Below are 18552 nucleotides of genomic sequence, written 5' to 3'. Positions count from 1 at the left end.
CCAAGTAGCTGGGATTACAGTTGCCTGCCACCACAATTGGCTAATTTATGTATTTTCTTAGTGGAGATGGGGTTTCACCATGTTGGCCAGGCTGGTCTCGAACTCCTGACCTGGCTGGTCTTGAACTCCTGACCTCAGGTGATCCATCTGCCTCAGCCTCTCAAAGTGATTACAGGCGTGAGCCACCACGCCCAGCCACAAAATTTCATTTTTAAGAACAGGTGGCAGGACAGGTTTGGCCCATGTGCTATAGTTTGCTAACTTAAAGATTTTGTGGTTGGAGAGCTTTGGTGTATAAATGTCTGAAATCTCATTAATGGGACTGTGTGGGGATTCTTTAGAATAAGATTCAAAAGCAAATAATGCATTTATGGGAGGTCAAGGGCTGACTGCACTAACAAATATACATTAGATGTACAGTTCATAGAAATGTTACAGGTCAATGTGAGTAAAGTTTTGATGTGAAAATGTATTAGTCTGTTTCCATGCTGCTGATAAAGACATACCCAACACTGGGCAACTTACAAAATAAAGAGGTTTAATTAGACTCACAGTTCCACGTGGCTGGGGAGGCCTCACAATCATGGCAGCAGGCAAGGAGGAGCAAGTCATGTCTTACATGGATGGCAGCAGCTAAAAAGAGAGCTTGTTATAAGGAAACTCCTGTTTTTAAAACTATCAGATCTCGTGAGACTCATTAATTATCACAAGGACAGAGCAGGAAAGACTCGCCCCCATAATTCAGTCACTTCCCACTGGGTTCCTCCCATGACATGTGGAAACTGTGGGAGTTATAATTCAAGATGAGATTTGGGTGGGGACACAGCCAAACCGTATCAGTAAATAACTGATCTGGAAAAAAAAAAAAAAAAAAAAGCCCAAATGTATTAATTAAGCAGATTGGGCATATGATTCTTTTTAGTGTAGTCCCACCAAATTTGTTTTCCCTTGATAAACTGGAAGGAGATAAATCTAGGAGAGTCATACTCATGGTATCTAATAAGCTACATGTGCAGATGCCCTCACACAGCTGTGCACCTTGGATTCTGGGTCTGTCCCTCTGGGGTGTTACCAGGTTTCTAACAGGTGTCATGACAGACCTGGCTTGCTGCTACTGAGGCCTCCCTCTTTCCCTCACACACATACTCTCTCTAGGTTGAATGAGGCTTGTGGATGGGTGTGGAGTGGAAGCCAGGAATGAGCTGAAGCCTGTGAAACTTCTAGACACCCAAGATAACAGCAATGGCTTGTTATTTTTTGTGTCATTCTAATCTGTAGAGGTCAACTCTGATAATCACTTGATGTCTCCATGCAATCTGGTGTTTTAGAGAAAAAAGAAAAACCAACTCTCCTATCTTTCAGTGGTAGATACACTATGATTAAACAGGTGTTTTAGAATGATTACTGTGACAGCAATGTGCAGGAATTATTAGAGCCTAGGAAACCTGAGGCAAAGAGACCGGTTTGCAGGCTACTAAGTGGGAGATGAGAAAAATCTCAGCTAAGGCAGTTGCTGCAAGAGATTTGGGAAAAAGCAGTAAGTTCCAGAGATATTCTGAATATAGAACAGAAAATACATGGGAGCCTACTGGGAAGTGAGCACAAAGAAAATACCACACTCTTATTTGGGTAACTAAATGGTATTGTTATTCACTGAAATGGGAGAATACAGGTGGTAGATATGATCTGGAAAGCATGTAGTAAATTCAGTTTTAATCAAGTGGAAATTCTGGCATCCATCCAATATATAAATTTAAAAATCAGATGACATTTTTGTTTTTTTCTTTGTCTTTTTCTGAGATGGAGTCTTACTCTGTCACCCAGACTGGAGTGCAGTGGCGCGATCTCAAATCATTGCAACCTCTGCCTCCTTGGTTCAAGCAATTCTCTCTCTTTTTTTTTTTTTTTCCTGAGACGGAGTTTTGCTCTGTGGCCCAGGCTGGAGTGCAGTGGCGTGATCTCAGCTCACTGTAAACTCCACTTCCCAGGTTCACACCATTCTCCTGCCTCAGCCTCCCGAGTAGCTGGGACTACAGGTGCCCGCCATCACGCCCGGCTAATTTTTTGTATTTTTAGTAGAGATGGGGTTTCACCATGTTAGCCAGGATGGTCTCGATCTCCTGACCTCGTGATCCGCCTGCCTCGGCCTCCCAAAGTGCTGGGATTACAGGTGTGAGCCACCACGCCTGGCCTCAAGCAATCCTCTTGCTTCAGCCTCCCGAGTACCTGGGATTGTAGGCATGCACCTCCATGCCCCGATAAGTTTTTGTATTTTTAGTAGAGACAGGGTTTCACTATGTTGGCCAGGCTGGTCTCGAACTCCTGATCTCAGGTGATCTGCCCACCTTGGCCTACCAAAGTGCCAGAATTACAGGTGTGAGCCACTGCACCCGGCCTCAAATGGCATTTCAAATCTTGGGTGTGGAGGATATAACCCAGGAAGACTGGGGCCAGGAAGGGCAAAATGGGGCCACAAACAGAACCATGGGAACAACAATAATTAGAGGACAAGAAGAGGAAGAAAAGTCTTTGAAGCAAAGCCTTCAGAGAAAACCGAGTGCAACAAACCGAAACAGAAGGATGTGGTGTCACAGAAGTCCAAGAAGGAGAAGATTCCAACTGGCCAAATGCTGATGAGAAGTCCAATAAGAGAAATAATAAAACTAGGCCAGGCGCAGTGGCTCACGCCTGTAATCCCAGCACTTTGGGAGGCCGAGATGGAAGGATCACCTGAGGTCAGGAGTTTGAAACCAGCCTGGCCAACATGGGGAAACCCTGACTCTACTGAAAATACAAAAATTAGCTAGGTATGGCGGCATGCCCCTGTAATCCCAGCTAGTTGGGAGGCTAAGGCAGAAGAATTGCTTGAACTTGGAAGGCAGAGACTGCAGTGAGCTGAGGTCGTGTTACTGCACGCCTGGCCTGGGGAACAGAGTGAAACTCCATCTCAAATAAATAAATAAATAAATAAACAAAACTTACCACTAGGTTTGGTAATCAGAAAAGTAAAAACAGGGATCTTGGACTCCCTGGTCCCTGGACCCTGTCTCCAGCCCAGCCTTGCTAGCTCCGCATCTGGTGCATGCTCCTGCCTCTGACTCAATGGTTTGCAGGAAAAATTTAGAGAGCACAACAGTGGCAATTCGCAATGAAGAGATCTACTGCAAATCCTGCTATGGAAAGAAATATGGGCCAAAAGGCTATGGTTATGGCCAGGGCACTGGCACGCTTAACATGGCGAGAGGCTGGGCATCAAGCCAGAGAGTGTTCAGCCTCACAGGCCTACAACAAATCCAAACACTTCTAAATTTGCTCAGAAATATGGAGGTGCTGAGAACTGTTCCAGATGTGGGGACTCGGTATATGCTGCCGAGAAGATAATTGGAGCTGGAAAGCCCTGGCACAAAAACTGTTTCTGATGTGCAAAGTGTGGGAAGAGTCTTGAATGAACAACTCCACTGAAAAAGAAGGTGAAATCTATTGTAAAGGATGCTATGCAAAGAACTCTGGGCCCAAGGGATTTGGCTATGGCCAAGGAGCAGGGGCTCTTGTTCATGCCCAGTAAGGTGTAAACCCAGAACTAAGCATCACACACTGATAATCTCTTCGTTATCTAGGCACAGATAATCTTTAACACTAAACTACTGTGAAATTCTACCAGCATTGAGTACTGTATATTACCCTGTACTTGGATAGGCTGGGCTAACTCAGAGGGAGAGAGCACTGTATCGTACCATTTTGCTTTATTCACCAGCATTTTTGGGGAACATTTCTTTTATGTTTTAAATAAAACTTCAGCATGGGGAAAAAAAAAAGGAAAAACAATAAGTTAGTAAATATTCATTTATTTGTAAGCCATTTCAGAGAAACCAGATGAGCTGCTATAATTTGTGTCCCTGCCCTTTTTCCAGATGTTGCTAACTATTCTTCAAAGCAGCTGAAGAATAAACAGTGTAGCTGCTGCTCCTGATCTGGAGGCATGGACCAGCAGCACCATATCCACCAACACCTTTCTCCTCCCCACCCTCATCCTTTCTGTGTACTTCTTGTGCTCTGTGGGACTGAAACTACAGCTGATAACCTTCAGAGCTCTCTTCTAGGATGGTCCCACCTAATACCAAGCCATATCCACACTTAGTTCTTTGCTGGACTTGTTCTGTATTTCCAGTAGCTCTAGGCTAGAGGGTGAAAAACCTGTATCCGAAAGTGAATGCAAAGTGGCTCCTGCAGCTTTAGGGCAGCTACTGTGAGGTAAGGATGTGTGTGATGTGTATGTGTTGACAGACAATATGGTAGGAGAAAGGGAGAAGGCATGACAGAGCTAGAGAAGGAAAAATAAAGTATACATAGAACACAACATCAACCAGTTAGTAGTAATACATAGTTATAATCAGCTATAAAAGTGAGATATTACAAGATGGCTTGTAAAAGATTTCCTTAAAATCTTCCTTATATCAACTTAACTCAGTAAATGCAGACATTCAAAGTGCCTTTTTCACTTTTAGTATCTGACATCTGAATATTAGTTGCCCACAAGTGTGTGCCTGATTGAAGAATTATGCAAGAAAAATGCTAGCAGCTGCATACTGGAGAGGTGACCAGACAAAGAATACTCCACAGTTGCATCAATAGAAAAGGCACAGAATGAATATCAGGCAGTAGGAAACACATTACAGCTGACATTATTCTTTTCCCTCCACAGCCAAGCAAGAGCATTTTCCTGATAACCTGCTCCCATCCTGGGCCATTACCCTAATCTCAGTAAATGGAATTTTTGTGATATGCTGCCTGACCTACTGTAAGTACTATCATACTATCATCCTGATCTCAATTCTGGAAGATCAAACTTTATTAGCATGGTTCAGCAGCTCTCTGAGATTTTAGCCTATTCTCTCTCATATTTACAGAAAGTCTATGGAAACATTAGCATCTCCTTTACTTGTCTCAGTAAGTTCTGTTCATTCACTGGACATTTTCCGACACCTCCTACACGTGTGGCACTCTACTAGGCATTGGAATTACAGAGCTAAGAAGTCGCTGCCCTCAAGACACATTCTAGTTTAGTCCATCTATTTTTTCCCTAACTTCATATATTTTTGGAGACTGGGGTTTGCTAACTAATTTGAAAATGTTTCTGATGCTAAATGATATTCTAATTTTTTTTAAGGGCTAGTCAATTTGGCAGGTGAGTTGTTAAACACTCCTTAGTGAATTCCAACTTCCATGGCCACCATCCTGCTGATATTCTAATTTTGATTTGGAGTTAGAGAAAAGGCAAATTGACAAATTTTGGGGCCAAGAATCATTTTCTTGGAGGAGGGCAAGATGCACTGATACAGTCGAGAAACTACATGGCTACAGGTGATCCTACCAATTCTCAGTTCTTGGGCCGGGCAAGGTGGCTCACGCTTGTAATCCCAGAACTTTGGGAGGCCAAGGTAGGTGGATCACTTAAGGTCAGGAGTTTGAGACCAGCCTGGCCAACATGGTGAAACCTCCGTCTCTACTAAAAATTCAAAAATTAGCCAGGCATGGTGGTGTGCACTTGTAGCCCCAGCTACTTAGGAGGCTGAAGCAGAAGAATCGCTTGAACCCAAGAATCCAGGAGGCAGAGACTGCAGTGAGCCAAGATCACGCCATTGCACTCCAGCCTGGGCGACAGAGTGAGACTCCATCTCAAAAAACAAACACACACATTTTCAGTTTTTTTTTTTTTTTTTTGAGATGGAGTCTCACTCTGTCACCCAGGCTGGAGTGTAGTGGCCCAATCTCTGCTCACTGCAGCCTTCACCTCCCAGGTTCAAGCAATTCTCCTTCCTCAGCCTCCTGAGTAGCTGGGATTATAGGTACGTGCTGCCACACCTGGCTAGTTTTTGTTTTTGTTTTTGTTTTTTTGTATTTTTAGTAGAGATGGGGTTTCACCGTGTTGGCCAGGATGGTCTTGACCTCCTGACCTCGTTATCCGCCCGCCTTGGCTTTCCAAAGTGCTAGGACTTCTTGTCTTTGTAATTCCAGTGCCTAGTAGAGTGCCACACACATAGGTGTCTGGAAAAATGTCAATTTTCTCAGTTCTTTAGAATACATTTTTGGATGAAAGATCAGGAGTGGCTGATGAAAGAAGAGATTTCTAAGATATTTTACCCTATGAATTTACACTTTGGGTGTTAGACATATGCTGCCCTCAATCTCTATGATTAAATGAAGAGGAACTGCTAGTTCTATGGTCTGAAATAAGGCCATAATCACTATGAAGGGGTACCAATTCTTCTTTGAGTAGAAATCATGTACGCTGATCAAATAAAATTGGAAGATCAACATCTGCTGATTTTCCCAGGATTTAGCACCAAAAAAAACCCAAAGCACAGTGAATTCCTTAGAGAGTATGTGCTGTTAACAACTTATCCCAAGGGTAGGATAAAGAGGTCTGGTGGGCTCAAGGATGTTTCTAATACCAACTATCCAGTGTTACCCCTTTAATTCAGGGGTTCTCATCCTCAACATTATTGGCATTTTGGGCAAGATAATTCTTTGTTTTGGAGTGCTGTTCTGCGCACTGTAGGATGTTTAGCAGCTTCCTTAGCCTCTAATCACTACATGCCAGTAGCACTCCTTGCCCGTTGTGACAATCAAAAATATCCCCAAGCATTGCCAAATGTCCCCTTGACAAAGAGATGAAGAGGTAGGTTGTAAATCACCCCTGATGTAAGAACCACTGCTCCAGTTCTAAGTCAGTCTGAAGCCTTGCTAAAGTAAATATTAATATATGGGCACAATTCAAGGGAAACACACTAATCATTTTTATTGTTTGTTCTTGTCTCCAAGGTTTTGCCCCAAGATGCAGAGAGAGAAGAAGGAATGAGACATTGAGAAGGGAAAGTGTACGCCCTATATAACCATATCGGCAGAAGCAAGGGGCTGAAAAGATCTGAAGGTAGCCTCCGTCATCTCTTTGGGGATACATGGATCATGGGGATCATGAGGCAGTGTTCCCTTACTCTTAGTAGTAAATTTAAGCTGTTTTACCTACTACCTCACCTTCCCAAAAGTCTATTTTGGATTAAGCTGGACAGTTATAAGATGGCTGGCATCCCTCTCCTTTCTCCCCATATGTAATTTGCTTAATGCAGCCTCTTCTTTTGCCATGTTTCCATTCTGCCATCTTGAAATATTCCCCTGTCAGCCAATTCAATGTCTTCCATTACCTATTAAACACTAATTTGAGTTTGTCTTGAATATTACTGTGGTAACTTCTTATTCTGATCATTCATTTTTCCCTATATCTCTCAGTATTGATGGACATGGGTTGGGGCCACTTTGTATTAATATGGTAACGTTTTCATTGGTTTCTCTGCCTCTTACTAACAGACTCATCCTACTGACCAATCATGGAGCCAAATTTCATAAAGAATTACTCTGTCATGTCATTTTCCCACTCAAAAACTCAGAAGAGACCCCCGTGCCTACAGGAAAAGCTTCAAAGCTTTTTAACTTTCTACATTCCACCTGATCTCTTGTCTAAACCCCCTTGAGTTCTGTCAGTTGTTCCTCACATGGCATGGTTTCCAGAGCCTCATATGAATGGGAAAAACGGAACCCAAGACTTTAGATTTGGTTTTAATGACTCTACATACAATGAGATAATTATTATCTGGGGTCTGGAATGTCCATTCTGCTAATAGATCCTAACACAGCACTAGCTTTAGTGAGTCACAAATCCCCAGGTATTTTCATGCAAGAGAAACTTACATGGGACATTAGAATCCAAGAGACTGATACCAGGTCTAAGGTAGTTACAAGCCTCCCTAAACAGTTCAGCTCTGACTTGTGAAGATTGGAGTAACACCAGTATAAGAAATTAGTCTACAAAATTATCTTTAAAAATAAAAGAAAGCAAGAATTGCCCTGGGCAGGAGGGGGAAATAGAAATAAAAATGAAAAATAATACCTGAGACTTATACAACAGGTTGTTTTGCAAAAATACGACTTCATCTTAGTCTTATAAAAATCTCTATGAGCAAGATCTATTTCCATTTTATGGGAGAGAAACCAGAGGCTCCCAGAGGTTAAGTAATTTGCTTGTAAAGTCATACAGAGGAGGAATAAAACCAAGATTCAAACTGGACATCAAGTTCAGGTTCCTTTCCCTACAACCTGCCAGCCTATACATATTTTCCTCCAAGGCAGTCTCTCAACTTCCTATCCTGTTTTTTCATTGCCACTGAATGCTTGCTCACTCCTCAGAATGTCCTTTCCAGGATGTTGCTGTGGCTCAGTTCTGTCATTATTTTCTTGACTTTCTATCTAAAAAGTCTTCTGCTCAGTCTGCTGATACTTCAAAATGAAGCCATGTATCCAATCTTCTACACAAGGCCTTCTGTGGCCATCTTATCCAGCTCAAGCAGTTCCACCTGTAGAGCACATCTCATACCACTAGCATAGGTTGATTTTCATGTACCACATCTTCCTTCCATCCTTTACCGGACTGTATGTAGGCTTACTGAGAAAAGCAACCATGCCTGATAGCCCCATACATAGAAAAGTACCTTCATCAAGCGTGTGGTCGTTTAGTAATAGCTGGTAATTAACTAAACATTTGCCTGATCAATATTTCATGTGATAAAAATCGCCAGAGTAGTTTTAAGTTCTCTCATAATTTAGCTCTCCCTTCATATTCTTCAGCTACCAAGGTTACTATGTACAAGTTGGGAATACCCTTGATCTTGAGATTAAAATCTAAATTAAGAGATTAACATTAAAATTTATATGTATGTGGATATATAAATTTAAGATGTTCTCCTCCTTTGCCAATATAGGGTTTGATGTAATCATTTGTTTTCTCAGGTCCCAGCTCCATTTGCAATTGACCTCTTCTGGGAACTTCTTCAGATGGACAAGATTACCCCACCTTGCCCTTTATGTGTCTGTTCTTAGGTGCTTCTTCACTTCAGTTGCTTTGCAGGAAGTGTCTAGAGGAATATGGTGGGCACAGAAGTAGCTCTGGTGACCCTGATCAACGGGTTTTGAAATGCAGAATTCTTGAGTTCTAGAAGGGACTTTAGAGAATACCAGTGTTATTAATGACAAAGGCACTGAGGCCCAGGGAGGTGACCAGAATTATAAAGGCCAGAGCCAGAACCCAGATGTCCTAACTCTGGTGCTCTTTCATCAGTTTGACTGTGGCCTGTTAACTGGTGTATACATATACATGTCAGGCAAAGTGCTGCTGGAAGTAGAATTTGTCCAATATCAGGTCAACTTCAGAGACTGTCTGATTTCCTAATGTCAGAGTAGATTTTATATTGCTGTTTACAAAAGCCCAGTGCAATGCATAGGAAGTATGGCATGAACATCTTTAGAAGGCTAATGGAAATATTATTGGTGTTTACCCAGTATTCCATTTTTTTCATTGTGTTCTCTATTGTTGCTCTCTCACTCCCCCATGAGACACAGGAGAAAGTAGAACTATCCAAAACTAATTTCCTCTGACATGTAAGATGAATGATTTATGTACCTCAAAGCAGTAGTCAAGGAGGAAAGGGATAGTCCAAAGACTTAACTGGTTCATATTGGACTGATAATCTCTTTAAATGGCTTTATGCCAGTTTCACCTCATTTGTAAACCATTTATGAGAAAGTTCTCATTTAAAATGAGATCATTGTTTACGGTGTACGCACTAAACAGTAAGCTATCTTCAAATGTCTAAGGTAGTAACTTTTCACATAGGGTCTCCTTAGATCCCTAAGATGGCTTTTCCTCCTTTTTATTTCTGGGTCTTTCTGACATCAGCAGAGAACTGGAAAGACATAGCCAACTGTTGTCCATGTTACTCGTGACTCCTTTCTCTAAAACTGCCTTCCACAATTCACAAGACCAGAAGTGGATGCTGTGGGGAAAAGAAAGAGAGATCAGACTTACTGTGTCTATATAGAAAGAAGTAGACATAAGAGACTCTATTTTCTCTATTTGAGATGCTGTTAATCTGTGACCCCACCCCCAACCTTGTCCTTGCAAGAGACATGTAGAGTGGTGACTCAAGGTTTAATGGATTTTGGGCTGTGCAGGGTGTGCTTTGTTAAACAAGTGCCTGAAGGCAGTATGCTTGTGAAAAGTCATCACCATTCTCTTAATCTCAAGTACCCAGGGACACGTACACTGCCAAAGGTCACAGGGACCTCTGCCTAGGAAAGCTAGATATTGTCCAAGGTTTCTCCCCATGTGATAGTCTGAAATATGGCCTCATGGGAAGGGAAAGACCTGACCGTCCCCAGCCTGACACCCGTGAAGGGTCTGTGCTGAGGAGGACTAGTATAAGAGAAAAAGAAGGCCTCCTGGCAGTTGAGATAGAGAAAAGCATCTGTCTCCTGCCTATCCCTGGGCAATGGAACATCTCGGTGTAAAACCCAATTGTATGTTCTGTTCACTGAGAAAGAAGAAAACTGCCTCAGGGCTGAAGGTGGGACGTGCTAGTGGCAATGCTGCTCTTTATGCACTAAAAAGGTTTATGGAGATGTCTGCATATGCATATCAAGGCACAGCACTTTTCCTTAAACTTATTCATGTCACAGATCTTTATTCACATGTCTTACTGCTGACCTTCTCCCTACTATGATCCTATTATCCTGCCACTTCCCTTTTTCTAAGATGGTAAAGATAATGATCAATAAATACTGAGGGAACTCAGAGACTGGTGCCGGCGTGGGTCCGCTGTATGCTGAGTGCCGGTCCCCTGGGCCCACTTTTTCTTTCTCTATACTTTGTCTCTGTGTCTCATTTCTTTTCTCAAGTCTCTCGTTCCACCTAACGAGAAACGCCCACAGGTGTGGAGGGGCAGGCCACCCCTTCATCTGGTGCCCGACGTGGGTGCTTTTCTCTAAGGTGAAGGTACGCTCGAGCTTGGTCATTGAGGACAAGTCGACGAGAGATTCCCGAGTATGTCTACAGTCAGCCTTGCGGTAAGCTGGTGTGCTCGGAAGAACCTAGGGTTACAATGGGGCAAACTAAAAGTAAATATGCCTCTTATCGCAGCTTTATTAAAATTCTCTTAAAAAGAGGGGGAGTTAAAGTCTCTACCAAAAATCTAATTATACTATTTCAAACAATAGAACAATTTTGCCCATCATTTCCAGAACAGGGAACTTTAGATCTAAAAGATGGGAAAAAATTGGCAAAGAATTACAACAAGCAAGTAGGGAAGGTAAAATCATCCCACTTACAGTATGGAATGATTGGGTCATTATTAAAGTAGCTTTAGAACCGTTTCAAACAGAAGAAGATAGTGTTTCAGTTTCTGATGTCCCTGAAAGCTGTGCAGTAGATTGTGAAAAAGAGGCAGGGATAGAATCCTGGACAGGAACGGAAAGTTCACATTGTAAATGTGTAGCAAAGCCGGTAATGGCTCGGTCAATGCAAAATGTTGGTGATAATCAATTACAGGAGGTGATAGATCCTGAAACGTTAAAATTAGAAGACAAAGGTCCAGAATTAGCAGAGCCATCAGAGTCTAAACCACGATGGCCAACTCCTCTTACAGCAGCTCAGATGCCTGTAACTTTACAACCTCAAATGCAGGTTAAACAAGTACAAACTCCAAAAGAAGATCAAATAGAAAAAGATAGAGTCTCTGTCATGGCAATGCCAATCCAAATACAGTGTCCACAATATCAGCCGGTAGAAAATAAGACCCAGCCGCCAGTAGCCTATCAATACTGGCCGCCAGCCAAACTTCAGTATCGGCTGCCCCCAGAAAATCCATATGGACAGCCAGGAATGTTTCCAGCGCCACAGGGCAGGGTGCTAAATCCTCAGCTGCCCACCATGGAACGTAAGCCTACAGCACTGCCTAGTGGACAGAGTGGTGCATTACATAAAATTATTGATGAGGCAAGAAAACAAGGAGCTATTGAAGCGTGGCAATTTCCAGTAATATTAGAATCAAGACCACCTGGAGAAGGGGCCCAAGAGGGAGAGCCTCCCGTAGCTGAAGCCAGATATGAGTCCTTTTCTATAAAAATGCTAAACGAAAGAGGGAGTAAAACAGTATGGACCTAACTCTCCTCACATGAGAACATTATTAGATTCCATTGCTCATGGACATAGACTCATTCCTTATATTGGGAGATTCTGGCAAAATCATCACTCTCACTCTCTTAATTTTTACAATTTAAGACTTGGTGGATTGATGGGGCACAAGAATAGGTCCTAAGAAATAGGACTGCCAATCCTCCAATTAACATAGACGTAGATCAACTATTAGGAACAGGTCAAAATTGGAGCACTGCTAAGTCAACAAGTAATAATGCCAAATGAGGCCATTGAGCAAATTAGGGCTATCTGCCTTAGGGCCTGGGAGAAAATCCAAGACCCAGGAACCGCCTGCCCCTCCTTCAATACAATAAGACAAGGCTCTAAAGAGCCTTACCCTGATTTTGTAGCAAGGCTTCAAGATGCTGCTCAAAAGTCAGTTACCGATGAGAATGCCCGAAAGGTCATAGTGGAGTTGATGGCATATGAAAACGCCAATCCTGACTGTCAATCAACCATTAAGCCATTAAAAGGAAGGGTCCCAGCAGGATCAGATGTAATCTCAGAGTACGTTAAAGCCTGTGATGGAATTGGAGAGGCTATGCATAAAGCTATGCTTATGGCTCAAGCAATCACAGGGGTTACTTTAGGAGGACAAGTTAGAACATTTGGGGGAAAATGTTATAATTGTGGTCAAATTGGTCATCTAAAAAAGAATTGCCTAGTCTCAAATAAACAAAATATAACTACTCAAGCTACTACAACAGATAAAGAGCCACCTGGCCTATGTACAAGATGTAAAAAGGGAAAACATTGGGGTAATCAATGTCGTTCTAAATTTGATAAAAATGGGCAACCAGTCGGGAAACGAGAGGAGGGCCAGCCTCAGGTCCCGCAACAAACTGGGGCATTCCCAATTCAGCCTTTTGTTCCTCAGGGTTTTCAGGAACAACAACCCCCACTGTCACAAGTGCCTCAGGGAATAAGCCAGTTATCACAATACGGCAATTATCCCCCCAACACATGTGGCAGTGCAGCAGTAGATTTATGTACTATACAAGCAGTCTCTCTGCTTCCAGGGGAGCCTCCATGAAAAATCTCCACAGGAGTATAGGGCCCATTGCCTGAGGGGACTGTAGGACTAATCTTAGGAAGATCAAGTTTAAATCTAAAGGGAGTTCAAATTCGTACTGGTGTGGTTGATTCAGACTATAAAGGCGAAATTCAATTGGTTATTAGTTCCTTAATTCCTTGGAGTGCCAGTCCAGGAGACAGGATTGCTCAATTCTTACTCCTACCTTATATTAAAGTTGGAAACAGTGAGATAAAAAGAACAGGAGGGTTTGGAAGCACTGATCCGGTAGGAAAGGCTGCATGTTGGGCAAGTCAGGTCTCTGAGAGCAGACCTGTAAGACCATTATTCAAGGAAAACAGTTTGAAGCATTGGTAGACACTGGAGCAGATGTCTCTGTCATTGCTTTAAATCAGTGGCCAAAAAATTGGCCTAAACAAAAGGCTGTTACAAGACTTGTCGGCGTAGGCACAGCTTCAGAAGTGTCTCAAAGTACAATGATTTTACATTGTTTAGGGCCAGATAATCAAGAAAGTACTGTTGAGCCAATGATTATTTCAATTCCTGTTAGTCTATGGGGTCGAGATTTGTTACAACAGTGGGGTGCAGAAATCATTATGCCCGCTCCATTATACAGCCCCACGAGTCAAAAAATCATGACTAAGATGGGATATATACCAGGAAAGGGAATGGGAAAAAATGAAAATGGCATTAAAGTCCCAATTGAGACTGAGAAAACTCAAGAAAGAAAAGGAATAGGGTATCCTTTTTAGGGGCGGCCACTGTAGAGCCTCCTAAACCCATTCCATTAACTTGGAAAACAGAAAAACCGGTATGGGTAAATCAGTGGCTGCTACTGAAACAAAAACTGGAGGCTTTACATTTATTAGCAAAGGAACAATTAGAAAAGGGACACATTGAGCCTTCAGTCTCGCCCTGGAATTCTCCTGTATTTGTAATTCAGAAAAAATCAGGCAAATGGCGTGTGTTAACGGACTTAAGAGCCATAAATGCTGTAATTCAACCCATGGGGCCTCTCCGACCCGAGTTGCCCTCCGCGGCCATGATTCCAAAAGACTGGCCTTTAATTATAATTAAAGGATCTAAAGGATTGCTTTTTTACCATTCCTCTGGCAGAGCAGGATTGTGAAAACTTTGCCTTTACTACACCAGCCGTAAATAATAAGGAACTAGCCACCAGTCTTCAGTGGAAAGTGTTACCTCAGGGAATGCTTCATAGTCCAACTATCTGTCAGACTTTTGTAGGTCAAGTCCTTCAAACAGAGACAAATTTTCAGATTGTTGTATCATTCACTATATTGATGATATTTTATGTGCTACAGAAACAGACAAATGAATTGACTGTTACACTTTTCTGCAAGCAGAGGTTGCCAACGCAGGACTAACAATAGCATCTGATAAGATTCAAACCTCTACTCCTTTTCATTATTTAGGGATGCAGATAGAAAATAAAAAAATTAAGTCACAAAAAATAGAAGTAAGAAAAGACACATTAAAAACATTAAATGACTTTCAGAAATTGTTAGGCGATATTAATTGGATTCGGCCAACTCTAGGCATTCCTATTTATGCCATGTCAGATTTGTTCTCTATCCTAAGAGGAGACCCAGACTTAAATAGTAAAAGAATATTAACCCCAGAGGCAACAAAAAAAAATTAAATTAGTGGAAGAAAAACTTCAGTCAGCGCAAATAAGTAAAATAGCCCCACTCCAACTTTTGATTTTTGCTACTGCACATTCTCCAACAGGCATCATTGTTCAAAATACTGATCTTGTGGAGTGGTCATTCCTTCCTCACAGTACAATTAAGACTTTTACATTGTACTTGGATCAAATAGCTACATTAATTGGTCAGGCAAGATTATAAATAATAAAATTCTGTGGTAATGACCCAGACAAAATAGTTGTTCCTTTAACCAAGGAACAAATTAGACAAGCCTTTATCAATTCTGGTGCATGGCAGATTGGTCTTGCTGATTTTGTGGGAATTATTGCTAATCATTACCCAAAACCAAAAATCTTCAGTTTTTAAAATTGACTACTTGGATTTTACCTAAAATTACCAGACATGAACCTTTAGAAAATGCTCTGACAGTATTTACTGATGGTTCCAGCAATGGAAAAGTGGCTTACACAGGGCCAAAAGAGCAAGTAATCAAAACTCAATATCAATCGGCTCAAAGGGCAGAGTTGGTTGCAGTCATTACAGTGTTACAAGATTTTAATCAACCTGTTAATATTGTATCAGATTCTGCATATGTAGTACAGGCTACAAGGGATGTTAAGACAGCACTAATTAAATATAGCATGGATGCTCAGTTAAACCAGCTGTTCAATTTATTACAACAAACTGTAAGAAAAAGGAATTTCCCATTTTATATTACTCATATTCGAGCACACACTAATTTACCAAGACCTTTAACTAAAGCAAATGAACAAACTGACTTACTGGTATCCTCTGCATTCATAAAAGCACAAGAACTTCATGCTTTGACTCATGTAAATGCAGCAGGGTTAAAAAACAAATTTGATGTCACATGGAAACAGGCAAAAGATACTGCACAACATTGCACCCAGTGTCAAGTACTACACCTGCCCACTAAAGAGGCAAGAGTTAATCCCAGAGGTCTGTGTCCTAACGCATTATGGCAAATGGATGTCACACATGTACCTTCATTTGGAAAATAATCATATGTTCATGTAACAGTTGATACTTATTCACATTTCATATGGGCAACCTGCCAGACAGGAGAAAGTACTTCCCATGTTAAAAAACATTTATTATCTTGTTTTGCTGTAATAGGAGTTCCAGAAAAAATTAAAACTGACAATGGACCAGGATATTGTAGTAAAGCTTCCCAAAAATTCTTAAATCACTGAAAAATTACACATATAACAGGAATTCCTTATAATTCCCAAAGACAGGCCATAGTTGAAAGAACTAATAGAACACTCAAAACTCAGTTAAACAAAAAGAAGGGGGAGACAATAAGGAGTATACCACTCCTCAGATGCAACTTAATCTAGCACTCTATACTTTAAATTTTTTAAACATTTATAGAAATCAGACTACTACTTCTGCAGAGCAACATCTTACTGGTAAAAAGAACAGTCCACATGAAGGAAAACTGATTTGGTGGAAAGATAACAAAAATAAGACATGGGAAATAAGGAAGGTGATAACCTGGGGAAGAGGTTTTGCTTGTGTTTCACCAGAAGAAAATCAGCTTCCTGTTTGGATACCCACTAGACATTTGAAGTTCTATAATGAACCCATCAGAGATGCAAAGAAAAGCGCCTCCACGGAGATGGAAACACCGCAATCGAGCACCACGGAGACGGAAACACCGCAATCGAGCACCATTGATTTGCAAGATGAACAAAGTGGTGATATCAGAAGAACAGATGTGCGGGAAGTCAGGGACCCTGAACGGAGGGACCCGCTGAAGCCACAGCAGAAAAACATAAAATGTGAAGATTTCATGGACATTTATTAGTTCCCCAAATTAATACTTTTATAATTTCCTATGTCTGTCTTTAATCTCTCAATCCCATCTTCTTTGTAAGCTGAGGAGGATATATGTCACTTCAGGACCCTGTGATGATTGCGTTAACTGCACAAATTGTTTGTAGAGCATGTGTGTTTGAACAATATGAAATCTGGACATCTTGAAAAAAGAACAGGATACCAGCAATGTTCAGGGAACAAGGGAGGTAACCTTGAACTGGCCGCCGGTGAGCTGAATGGAACAGAGCCATATTTCTTCTCTTTTTAAAAGCAAATAGGAGAAATGTCGCTGAATTCTTTTTCTCAGCAAGGAACATCCCTGAGAAACAGAATGCACTTTGAGGGTAGACCTATAAACGACCCCCTTGGAAGTGTGCCGCCTTTTACGGTAGAAGCCAAAGGGATGAAATAAGCCCCAGTCTACTGTAGTGCTCCCAGGCTTATTAGGATGAGGAAATTCCCGCCTAATAAATTTTGGTCACACAGGCTGTCTGCTTTCAAACCCTGTTTCCTGATAAGATGCTATCAATGACAAAGTGTGCCCAAAATTTCATTAGCAATTTCAGTTTTAATTTTAATTTTAACGCCATCCTGTGGTCCTGTGATCTCATCCTGCCTCCACTTGCTTTGTGATATTTTATTACCTTGTGACGTATGTGATCTCTGTGTTGGTACCAGAAACTGAGGCAATTGCAGGAGTTGCTGATGGCCTCACAAATCTTAACCCTGTCACTTCGGTTAAGACCATGTAAAGTACTACTATTGTAAATTTCACATTAATCCTTGTGTGCCTGTCTGCTGTTAGTCTGCAGGTATACCCAACAGTTCCAAAGAGACAGCGACCATCGAGAACGAGGCATGATGACAATGGTGGTTTTGCTGAAAAGAAAAGGGGGAACATGTCGGGAAAAGAAAGAGAGATCAGACTGTTACTGTGTCTATATAGAAAGAAGCAGACATAAGAGACTCCATTTTGTTCTGTATTTGAGATGCTGTTAATCTGTGACCCCACCCCCAACCTTGTCCTTGCAAGAGACATGTGCTGTGGTGACTCAAGGTTTAATGGATTTTGGGCTGTATAGGGTGTGCTTTGTTAAACAAGTGCCTGAAGGCAGTATGCTTGTGAAAAGTCATCACCATTCTCTTAATCTCAAGTACCCAGGGACATGTACACTGCCAAAGGTCACAGGGACCTCTGCCTAGGAAAGCTAGGTATTGTCCAAGGTTTCTCCCCATGTGATAGTCTGAAATATGGCCTCATGGGAAGGGAAAGACCTGACCGTCCCCAGCCTGACACCCGTGAAGGGTGAAGGGTCTGTGCTGAAGAGGATTAGTATAAGAGGAAAGAAGGTCTCCTGGCAGTTGAGATAGAGAAAAGCATCTGTCTCCTGCCCATCCCTGGGCAATGGAACATCTCGGTGTAAAACCCGATTGTATGTTCTGTTCACTGAGAAAGGAGAAAACCGCCTTAGGGGTGAAGGTGGGACGTGCTAGTGGCAATGCTGCTCTTTATGCACTAAAAAGGTTTATGGAGATGTCTGCATATGCATATCAAGGCACAGCACTTTTCCTTAAACTTATTCATGTCACAGAGATCTTTATTCACATGTCTTACTGCTGACCTTCTCCCTACTATGATCCTATTATCCTGCCACTTCCCCTTTTCTAAGATGGTAAAGATAATGATCAATAAATACTGAGGGAACTCAGAGACCGTGTGGGTCCTCTGTATGCTGAGTGCCGGTCCCCTGGGCCCACTTTTTCTTTCTCTATACTTTGTCTCTGTGTCTCATTTCTTTTCTCAAGTCTCTCGTTCCAACTAACGAGAAATGCCCACAGGTGTGGAGGGGCAGGCCACCCCTTCAGGATGCAACTTAAGCTAGGATAATCACATTATCATCTGAAAATTTGGAGTTGGACAGCAAAAG

General features: G+C 41.8%; 1 protein-coding gene and 1 pseudogene across 1 annotated transcript in view; both read left to right on the top strand.

Moving 5' to 3' along the window:
* The window catches only part of CD80 (CD80 molecule), a 33206-nt gene extending 23954 nt beyond the window's left edge, over nucleotides 1–9252 (top strand). The window contains exons 5-7 of the mRNA XM_025375585.1: nucleotides 4703–4798; nucleotides 6823–6931; nucleotides 8842–9252. Of these exons, the coding sequence (XP_025231370.1) occupies nucleotides 4703–4798; nucleotides 6823–6893 (167 nt within the window). The 3' untranslated portion in view covers nucleotides 6894–6931; nucleotides 8842–9252. The remainder of the gene's footprint in view (nucleotides 1–4702; nucleotides 4799–6822; nucleotides 6932–8841) is intronic.
* Nucleotides 3103–3565, top strand: LOC112618510 (annotated as a pseudogene).
* Nucleotides 9253–18552: the final 9300 nt, after the last annotated feature.

This window comes from Theropithecus gelada, chromosome 2 (assembly GCF_003255815.1).
Source record: "Theropithecus gelada isolate Dixy chromosome 2, Tgel_1.0, whole genome shotgun sequence".
Lineage (NCBI taxonomy): Eukaryota > Metazoa > Chordata > Mammalia > Primates > Cercopithecidae > Theropithecus > Theropithecus gelada.
Note: the sequence above shows the minus strand (reverse complement) of the source record. Positions and strands in the feature narration are given on the sequence as shown.